This window comes from Bufo gargarizans, chromosome 9 (genome assembly GCF_014858855.1).
Source record: "Bufo gargarizans isolate SCDJY-AF-19 chromosome 9, ASM1485885v1, whole genome shotgun sequence".
NCBI lineage: Eukaryota > Metazoa > Chordata > Amphibia > Anura > Bufonidae > Bufo > Bufo gargarizans.
The window spans coordinates 173,088,164-173,099,697 of NC_058088.1; the positions used below are offsets into that span (position 1 = coordinate 173,088,164).

Sequence of the window (11,534 nt, forward strand, 5' to 3'; positions counted from 1 at the left end):
TAGTCTAGGGGTTCACATACTTTTTCCACCTGCACTGTGAATGTTTACATGGTGTGTTCAATAAAAACATGGTAACATTTAATTCTTTGTGTATTATTAGTTTAAGCAGACTGTGATTGTCTATTGTTGTGACTTAGATGAAGATCAGATCACATTTTATGACCAATCTGTGCAGAAATCCATATCATTCCAAAGGGTTCACATACTTTTTCTTGCAACTGTAGTGTTGATCTGGAATAAACGGTAATATGATGACTGTTAGTGATCACAGCATTTTATGAGGGGCTTTGGTCTTAGAAAGGGGACACCGATAGGTTGTCATGTAAAAGAAAATAGTACAGGTCCTTCTAAAAAAAATTAGCATATTGTGATAAAGTTCATTATTTTCTGTAATGTACTGATTAAACATTAGACTTTCATATATTTTAGATTCATTACACACAACTGAAGTAGTTCAAGACTTTTATTGTTTTAATATTGATGATTTTGGCATACAGCTCATGAAAACCCAAAATTCCTATCTAAAAAAAATTAGCATATTTCATCCGACCAATAAAAGAAAAGTGTTTTTAATACAAAAAAAGTCAACCTTCAAATAATTATGTTCAGTTATGCACTCAATACTTGGTCGGGAATCCTTTTGCAGAAATGACTGCTTCAATGCGGCGTGGCATGGAGGCAATCAGCCTGTGGCACTGCTGAGGTGTTATGGAGGCCCAGGATGCTTCGATAGCGGCCTTAAGCTCATCCAGAGTGTTGGGTCTTGCGTCTCTCAACTTTCTCTTCCCAATATCCCACAGATTCTCTATGGGGTTCAGGTCAGGAGAGTTGGCAGGCCAATTGAGCACAGTAATACCATGGTCAGTAAACCATTTACCAGTGGTTTTGGCGCTGTGAGCAGGTGCCAGGTCATGCTGAAAAATAAAATCTTCATCTCCACAAAGCTTTTCAGCAGATGGAAGCATGAAGTGCTCCAAAATCTCCTGATAGCTAGCTGCATTGACCCTGCCCTTGATAAAACACAGTGGACCAACACCAGCAGCTGACATGGCAGCCCATTTCCTGCACACGCCTGTACACGGTGGCTCTGGATGTTTCTACTCCAGACTCAGTCCACTGCTTCCGCAGGTCCCCCAAGGTCTGGAATCGGTCCTTCTCCACAATCTTCCTCAGGGTCCGGTCACCTCTTCTCGTTGTGCAGCGTTTTCTGCCACACTTTTTCCTTCCCACAGACTTCCCACTGAGGTGCCTTGATACAGCACTCTGGGAACAGCCTATTCGTTCAGAAATTTATTTCTGTGTCTTACCCTCTTGCTTGAGGGTGTCAATGATGGCCTTCTGGACAGCAGTCAGGTCGGCAGTCTTACCCATGATTGCGGTTTTGAGTAATGAACCAGGCTGGGAGTTTTTAAAAGCCTCAGGAATCTTTTGCAGGTGTTTAGAGTTAATTAGTTGATTCAGATGATTAGGTTAATAGCTCGTTTAGAGAACCTTTTCATGATATGCTAATTTTTTTTAGATAGGAATTTTGGGTTTTAATGAGCTGTATGCCAAAATCATCAATATTAAAACAATAAAAGGCTTGAACTACTTCAGTTGGTGTGTAATGAATCTAAAATATATGAAAGTCTAATGTTTATCAGTACATTACAGAAAATAATGAACTTTATCACAATATGCAAATTTTTTTTTAGAAGGACCTGTATGACAAAGAGGTGTCATCGTGTCCTATTGTATCTCTTTATTAACTGATGGGACATAGGGGAGAGTACATATAGCTGGAGGGATAAATGACCCAAATCCTATAATTAAAATTGTAGTATCTCCATATTAGAGAAAGCAATTATAGGAAATATGATCGTTGAGGCCATTGGGTCGCACAGTTTCAAGGCGGAATGTCCATTGGACGTAGAGGCACTAAATAGATCCATCCCCCATGGTAGGGGATGTGATGCTATAGTGACCACTCTACAGGAACTGGGCACCCATCTCCGACCCCACAAAGAATTTGTGCTCCAACTGATGACATTCGTTCTGGAGCACAATACATTTCTCTTTGACAACAAATATTACCATCAAATAAAGGATGTGGCAATGGGAAGCCCATGTGCCCCTACCTTTGCCAATTCATATCTGGGCAGATGGGAACGTGACGATGTCATCGGGGATGAATTCAGAGAATACTCATCGTCTATCGAGATGTGGATAAGATACATTGATGACGTGTTTATTCTCTGGCATGGGGATGCTAAATCTTTTTCGTCCTTTGTGGCCAAACTGAATGAGAATGACTTGGGTCTCTTTTTCACTTGGGAGACCCACCCATCCACCATCTCATTCCTGGATTTGACTACAAGAAGGAAGAGGGTGTTTTGGGCGCACGTCTATTCAGAAAGGAGACAGCCATGAACAGCCTGCTCGGCTGGAGTAGCTGTCATCCACCAACACTTAAACAAGGCATCCCCAAGGGCCAATACTTAAGAGTGAGGTGCAATTGCTCAACCATGTGGGATTTTCAATCTGAATTTTGGGGCATTCTACGTGCAGATCCTGACTTGGGACATTTGGTTGGTGAGAACCCATTAATTACATACAGACGTGTTGCAACATCAGGGACCGCCTAGTACATAGCTTCCACCAATCACAACCACAGGGCTCCAATTGGCTGCAAAATCCCCTGAAGGGTACATTTAAATGTGGAAGGTGCATTGCGTGTAGTTCAATTAAAAAGGCAACACGTTCGATAGCACACATATGGGCCTGTCATATAATATCAGAACGTTTATTAACTCTAGGACAATGGGCCTGGTGTAGCTTGCAACTTGCTCATGTGGTATTTAAAAAAGTAGGGAAAACGCTGAGAGAATTCAGGAGACGCATCGGCGAGTACTTGGGGGATATACGCAGAGAGGCGGATACCCTGATTGCCCGCCATATGACGGAAGTCCACAGTGATAATACAGATGTTCTTTCAAGGCATTGAAGTGATTGGACCTACGCAGAGGGGCGGGAGAGATGGATAAACACCGCTTACAGAAAGGGGCTCAATAGACATTCCGCCTTGAAACTGTGTGACCCAATGGCTTCAACGATCATATTTCCTATAATTGCTTTCTCTAATATGAAGATACTACAATTTTAATTATAGGAGTTGGGTCATTTATCCCTCCAGCTATATGTACCCTCCCCTATGTCCCATCAGTTAATAAAGAGATACAATAGGACACAATGACACCTCTTTGTCATATATTTTCTTTTACATGACAACCATCGGTGTCCTCTTTCTAAGACCAAAGCCCCTCATACAATGCTGTGATCACTAACAGTTATCATATTACCGTTTGTTCCGGATCAACACTATATAATTTATTAAAGATGTCCCCCCCATGTTTGGTTTATATGTATCCTTATTTACATCTTCTTGCTTCACATGCTTTCTTGCTTGTGTATTATGTGGTGTCCCTGTCAGTGTAAATCCGCCTTTATATCCCTTGAATATGATGTGACTGCATGTCTCATCACGGCGGTGGCCAAGTTGATTGACTGCTGACGTCCGCTCTGGGAAGTGGCTAATGTGAGCACTCCTATCTCCCGAGCGGCATCAGTGGATTGGGCAGAGTTAGGGCATGTAAATGATTCGGTTTCGGTGGCCGCATTAGTGCCGATAGCGCTAGCCACATTGAGAGGTGGCGTGCGCTTTTATTTGGTTGTTACTTTGTTTAAAACAAGTGCTGATACCAAGGCAGGGCTCCTGATGAGGGCTTTGAATTAGCCAGAAACGCGTCAAAGTTAAGGGGTGGTTAATAGCAAGTGTATTATCACTATCCCTACATGTACCTTCATTAGTCATACCAAGTACGGACAGATACAACAAGAGTTGCACCTCTATGCAAATACTTGGCCAATGATGCATCTTGTATTGATCTTATATTTGGTATGGGATCTTCATGATCTGATGTGTTCTCATTCCGTTCATTTTTAACCTAATATACCAATAAAATGTATGATTTTAGTTATAGCGTCCTCCTAACAGCTGTGAGCTATTCCAATTTGCCCCATCAATAGAGGCTCTTTAATAGCCCCCTTTGGATATGTAGACTATCTTCTGTTACTTTAAAAGAGCCATTTCGGGCAGAAATTTGTGTCTTGGGGTAGGACGTGCACGTGACAATGAAGATCCTGTGTGTCCCTGTTGAAGCTGGATGAATGCCTGCATTGTTGGCTCGTCCCTTACCTTTTCCTGTATCTCTTGTGTTTATGAGCACACTTGGCATTCGCGTCCGTGGAGGGTTCAGAGCAATTGTGTGGAGTCCGCAGAAGAAATATTTTCTTATCAAACGTGCCAATATGTGATATCATGGGATATGCACGCTAATAGCAGTTTGCATTGATGCTGCAGATATAGCCTGTGCTATAGCAAAGTGGGTACATATTCGGTACACTGGCATATCCACGATTTTTATTCACTGTGAAAGAAATTGTTTATGGGAATAACAGAGTTGACACATCTGTCAGCATACTGAAGGAAATGTGTGAGGAGGGGCGGTGGGGGTTATAGTTTGGAAATACTAAGACTTCACTTTGTATCCTGAAATAACTGCAGGTTGCCCCTGGCCTCTCGGCGCCATCACCTCATCTACATTTTGGTAATTTCTTACTTTGTGGGAACAATAGCTCTTCTGGCACACGCAGCAAACTTACAGGTGTTTCCTATCAACCGCCATAATGACGTGCCTTTTAAGTATTGTAATCCTATGCTCTATGGTTTACTATCAGTCCGTGCCAAGCCCTGCTTACACTACCTGCCAACCCTGGTGTGTATTGGGACATATCTTTAGATCTAAAACCGTTCCTTTTGGGGTTGGCTTCAAGATGGCAACTTGCAAAATTTTTGTTGCTTTGTGACAAAGGTTTTCTTAGATCAGTTTATTGCCAGCTTATACAGTAGATTCTGTATGGCCAATCTGATGCTGGTTAAAGGAGTCTGTCAATAGTTTTGACCCTACTAAACTGCTGACCGCACTGGATAAATGAGAGGTAAGGGTGCGTTCACATCAGTGTTAAGAAATCCAGCAGGCTGTTCCTGCAGAACAAGCAAAGTCAGGGGCCATAGACCCTACAGGGAAATTTCCGATGCCTAGGAGGGCCACCCAAGCTAATGATCTGATTCTCTCTTACGCACCTGGCCAGCAATCATAGGTGCCCACATGAATTCAACTGTATTGACGTCAGGACAGTGATACAGTTGAATACTGGGGTGCAGGTGGCAGAATTTTATGCTGCACTTTGGTATTTGGTTCAGTTGTGGCGGTATATTGTTCTGCACTATGGTATTGCTGGCCCTGCCTACTTTCTTTGTCCCTGCTTTATATGTTGCCCCCACCTTCAGTCAATTTGGACCGACCTGCAACATTGGGCCACTTTTAGTTCCCAGTCCGCCCCTGGGCAAAGTTCACTGTAGCCAGATAATGCTTGAACCACCGTATCACCGGTTGACTGTACTGGCATCTCACAGGGATCCAGCCAGTTTCTGGGCAGAAATGCCACCTTTCAGCCAGCCAAAAAGTTGTGTGTACGTGACTTTTTGTCCGATCAAAACCCGGGGTTTCTGCCGGAAACTGGACAGATTCCATTATAGTCAATGGGCATCCGGTGGTTCATTGCACTGGATACAGTGAACTCCAGCAGGTTGTTTCTCTGCCTGAACAAGCTGCCAGATATCTTAACGCTAGTGTGAACCTAGTGTTAAGCTGTTTGAACATACCTAGGGTGATGGTCATGCTACTTGCCTGACTGAGGAAATCCAAGTTTTAATCCCCTCATGTGTCCAAAGCTCTCTGCACTGAATGCACCAAACCACTCCTTTCTCTGGTGACAGCTCTAGCCATCTCCTGGTTGGATGCTACAGTTGTCAGTCGAGCAAAGGGGAGTGCAGACAGCCCAGGACACTACATGAAGGGAACGCCCACAGGACTCTTGCAATCACACAGTGAGTATAGTGGTATATTTAAAGGGGTTGTCTCACTTCAGCAAGTGGCAAAGTGTATACAAAGTTAATACAAGGCACTTACTAATGTGTTGTGATTAGAGATTATCCGAATTTATTTGCGGTGAATCGCCTTAAAAAACTGCTATTTCCTGGCTGCAGAGAGCGTTTATAGTGGTGTAGAACACTGTGCCTTGCAGTAACACGGATAGAGAGTCTGCTGTGGTAGTGAAACAATACTGTGAGTCAGTATGACATGCAGATGACAGGCGTCGCTCTTAGAATCACCGCACACTTCACCTATTTGGCCAAAACTGACCAACTAACTATGAACTCAGCCTTACAGGTCGTCAAGAAGCGCACTCCTTTTACACCGTTGTCAGCTGATTCCACAAAGATGTCTACAGAACCTGCTCTATTAAACACTTATACAAGTAGAGCCCCCCGACAGAGTGGAGAGGGTGTCAGCAGTAAGGTTGTGTTGACGTTACTGATTATTTTCCCCTTCCTCTAATCCGTCAGAACAATAACCCCCAAAAAACACATCCTGTCTGTTGAGCATCCTCCTTCACTCAGGTCAGCATTTGGTCAGTAATCCATCAGTATTGCTAATGCCCCCCCCAAAAAACAGGAGAGGATCCAAAACAGAGATGACCGAGTCGACCATACAAGAACCACTGGGTTGCTGGTCAAGACACAACCGCTAGATGACACCTGGAGCTCAGGCCTCTCGCTGCGACTCCTGCTGCCATGCCCCCTTACTGTGCTGTGACCTCTGCCTGCTCCAGAGACATTTAGGCCTCTGCCACTCCCCTGTTAGATCAGATAAATAAATAAATAGGAAATTAAAACACCCCAAAAAAAGTCAGTAATTTTCTCACTTCACCACACAACGGCTAATCAGCCCTTTTTTTCCCCCACTAATACACGCCAAAAAGGGCTGTAATTTTCTCACTTCACCACACAACGGCAAATACTTTTTTTGTGCCACTAATACACGCAAAAAAGGGCTTAGAACATATAACTGCACCGCTGAACGGCAAATATATTTTTCTTTTTTCCACTTATACACTCCACAAAGGACTTTAGAACATATAACTGCACTGTTGAACGGCAAATATATTTTTCTTTTGCCACTAATACACGACAAAAAGGGCTTTAGAACATATAACTGCACCGCTGAACAGGAAAATCATATTTTTTTTTTGTGCCACTGACACGCCAAAAAGGGCTGTAATTTTTGCACTTCACCACACAACGGCTAATAAACTCTTTTTTTCCCACTAATACAAGCTAAAAAATGTTAAAGAACATAACTGCACCGCACAAGGGCAAATAAGACGTAGAAATATTTCCTTGTAATAAACCCTGTTGATGGCTGTATCAAACTGTACTTGCACTCCAATAAGAACGGTTTGCTGAAATTACAGAGCTGTATAATGGCAATGTGGATCCCCAGTCAGTGCAGCAAGGTGTAACATGGATTGTTCTATTACCCAGTCTGTAACCTCCCCTACTAAACCCTGTTCTACATAAATGCTGTGGAATGATTCCTCCCTATGCTTTCCCTACACCTTGAATAATCTTTCCCTGAACTTGTAAATCGTTTTTTTTAGCACAAAATATTTCCTAGCACTGTCCCTAGCGCCTGCTGACGTCTCTCTCTGCATTAAGTACACTGGAAAATTGAAGAATTCCAAAATGTCTGAGGCAATTTATAGGGCTGTGACCTCACAGGGCTGGCTGCTGATTGGCTGCATGCATGGCATTATGGGTGATCCCGCGTTCCCAAAGTTCCTTGCTCCATGTCCTCACACGTGCAGCAGCCATTTTAGGAAAAAATGCGATTCGTTACAACGAAGTGTGAGGAAATTCAGATTCTGAGCGAATTGAATTTTTCCTGAAATTCGGATTGAATTCCACTTCGTCAACTTCGATTCGCTCATCTCTAATTGTAATTGTCCATATTGGCTCTCTTGCTGGCTGGATTCATTTTTCCATCAAATTATACACTGCTCGTTTCCATGGCTATGACCACCCTGCAGTCCATCAGTGGTGGTCATGATTGCACAGTGTAAGAAAAAGAGGCGGCCTCTCTGGCGGCCAGGAGCATGGTATCACACGTAGGCTGGTGCTTTTTCCTATATTGTGCAAGCACAGCCACTGCTGCTGGATTGCAGTCTTTGCATTGCATTATGCGCTATTTTTTTCCTACCACATTCAATTCACTGCACTCATGCATATTTTCTGTGTGGAATCCACACCAGAAATCTGCAACTAGTCCGCCACATCTGAACGTGACCTAGTAGTTCCTCATTAGTGCTATTTGACATGCCAGCTCATTCTGACATCTGGTCAGAGTGCTGTGGGAGGGCGCCTACAGAAATTACACATTTGAATACGTTAATAGGGGTTCTTTTTGCTTAATCACATGGATTGTATGCATATAACCGATGTATACAACTGGTACAGAACTAAAACATTTGATTCAGTGTTTTCATTTTTGTTTTTAAATTAACGGGGTAGACAACTACATGCTATGTTCTCTACTTGTGAACAGAGCCGAAAGTCATCATGTCAATGAGGTGGAAAGTGAGATAAGGAATAGCATATGAAAAAGCAGTTAGTTTTATGGGGGTCATATGTGTCAGTCTATGCTCTGGACATATACAGTACCTCCTACATGTAGAAAAAAAGTCTAGTTTATATCAGATTTCTTCCTTTTTTTAGACTAATAAGATGGCACTATGAGTTCCATATCTAAGCCCCTTTTTATTTTTTTAGATTATGCTGGAAATGAGCTGTGCAAATACCATAAATTTTATTTTCTACTGATTATAAAAACAACATTTTAAAGGACCCCCTTTTCCCCCGATTGTATTAACCTGTGCTCTCAACCAGGGTTCATTTTGAGGCATAATTGAAGGATGTCTTTCGGCTATACGGGACTTGATTCCATCGATGGAAAGGCCTCCCTGCCTAAGACCGTGTAAATGGCTTGCATCCTATTTCTTCACCTTGGTTGATCTGCAGTGGTCTAGGTACGTTAAGAAGCAAAAAGCATAATGGAATTGCAAGATGTCACATATTTTTGACCAGAAGTGTCCGGTGAGTCTCTGAAAAACGAAATACTGTGCCAACCAGTGATCGAGAAGCTTCAGAATAACAAACCCAAGACACGATACGAAAGCCAGAACAAAGTACATCCTTGAAGTTGCATCTCCGTATTTTCTTTGCAGTCTCAGTCCACAGGTAAAAGCCCATAGGATATGTACGGCCAGGGCCAGTTCAAATCCTTGTGGATGGACGTTACTCAGGAAATAACTGCTCAGCGAGAAGAACTCTACCGCTAGGAAGTGTTTACTGCCCCAGCTGTTTAGTATAGAGTTGCACCAGATAATCGCCCAAGCAAAAATAGGCAACGTAAACCACTGATCTAGAACTGCAGCCCATTGTGTCTGAGTCCATATCCTGGCCCACTGGACTGGTCCATATACCATTGCCATCCAGGAAAAGATGTTCTTCAGATAACGTCCATTCTGGCCTTTCATTACTGTAGCCTTTTCATCTTGGGCTAGCCAGTATATACCCAGTATAACGTATCCGAGGTTAATGAGGGAGTTAAAGGGCATGGAGAGGAAACCAGGAAATCCTGGTATAGGACTTTTCAGCGTAGTGACTGTAACCAAGTTCTGTACTGACCGTGTCCAATACACCAGTGCCAACAATCACCAGGCACACTGTTACAGTGCCGAGCACGTGCCACAGTGAGCGGTCTTGTCCTGTAACCTTTGATATTTTCATTTTCAAAAATTGAAGTATGGCTGCTGAAGAATGTGACCAGTAAGCAGAGGGAGCCTAGAAGCGGCAGGCCGGGACGCCTCTAATGTCTTCACCTCCACCCCCGTTTGGCTTTCAGCAGATTATGTACTTCCTGAATGTGGCAGTGCACAGAGGCGGTCTATTGCTGCAGAGGCTGGAGCTTTCCACATAGATTCTCATGCACTTTGCTCAGCTCCCTGCCGTGCAGGTTTTGTTTAGTAGCAGTATATGCAGACGTCATCCGGCTTTCTGTAAGAAATATTGCAGCTAGTTTAGTGGTTTTCTGCCCTAAATGAGACTTTAAATTGTGACACCTGAATGTAGTTATACACATCTATTAGGAGATTATTATTCTGTTAGATACTCATGATATGTTTTATATAAATGAGGTCGAACTGAGATGTATTAGGCATCATGCACACAGCTGTGACCATAATCTGGTCCGCAAAATACGGATACATTCTGTGTGCATTCTGTAATAGATAGGACCAGTCTTGTCCCCAGGACAGAGAAGAATAGGACATGTTCTGTTATTTGCAGACGGCCATACAGATCAGCAAAAAACAGTGATGTGTGCATGGCCCCAAAGAAATGAAAGGGTCAAGGTGCTCTCAGCAAAAAATGTGTATCGCTTATGGATGAAAAATACAGTCATATGTATGAGGTCTTAGATTATCAATGAATCAGGGGTGAGCAACTCCTTCTGGCCCAAGGGCAGGTTGTCATGTATAAAGACTCTCAAGGGCCACAATAAAACAAAAAGGGAGATGTTTATCAAAAGTATAAGCCAAAAATGTCTGATGGGTGAAGGTTCCACATCCAGGATCCCCTTCTCCCTCAGTCATGAGACCATGCCTTCACTTGGCTTTCTCCGTTGTAGACTATGGGGCACATTTATCATGCTCGCCTGTTTTAAGGTGTAAAATTAGACAGGAGTATTTGGTATGTCTGTCAGTCTTTTGCCTAGTATTATCTTAAAATTGCACAGCACTTCATGAATTAGCACCTCAAGCTGTTGCAAAACTACAACTCCCAGCATGCTTGGACAGCCTACAGCTATTGGGGCATGCTGGGAGTTTAACAGCTGGAGGGCCGCAGGTTGAGCATCCCTGGACAAGGCGTATGTTTATTAGTCTGACCTCTGGTAGTTCTTTTTCAGGTAGACTGGTCTAGTTAGTATGCACATGAAAAAAGAAACGCGAAAATGAGCTGTGAGAAGTCGCAAGTCACCCTTGAAGTGCGACTTTTAATGCCAAATAAGTGTCACTTCACCACTTAAAACTGATTGAGGAAAGTACGCTAGCCCTGAAGTGGAGTAAAAATAAGACAGGCGTAAAAATGGCATACCTACATAAATAGATTGGGAAAGAGTTGCAAAAGTTAGAAAACTTCGGAATTAGTTTAAAACATCAAAATAATTAAATGAGATGCAAACGTCTCCAAAACAGGTGCAATCACTATAGTAAATGTGCCCCCATAGGTATTGTGGTAACATCATTTCACAACTCCCATAAACTAATAATAATATCCCATAATAAAGAAAGCCACAAGCTTAAAGGGAATTTGTCACCAAAAATGTTTTCCCCTTAAAGCGGATATGTCCAGGACAACCCCATCTTCACCGCTCTGATATGAGCATTAGAGCATTTCATGCTCTGATGCTCTCCCTTGCCCTGCGCTGGATCATGCAGGACAAGGGCTGTTTTGTTTATATTATTACACTACT

The 11,534-nt window shown here is 42.9% G+C and overlaps 1 protein-coding gene across 1 annotated transcript; it reads right to left on the bottom strand.

The window, feature by feature from the left end:
- Positions 1-8,788: 8,788 nt before the first annotated feature.
- On the bottom strand, positions 8,789-9,929 carry TMEM187 (transmembrane protein 187). Its single transcript, XM_044306639.1, is given in 2 exon segments — positions 8,789-9,648; positions 9,650-9,929. Coding segments are annotated over 2 exon segments (798 nt in total). The 5' UTR covers positions 9,791-9,929; the 3' UTR covers positions 8,789-8,991.
- Positions 9,930-11,534: the final 1,605 nt, after the last annotated feature.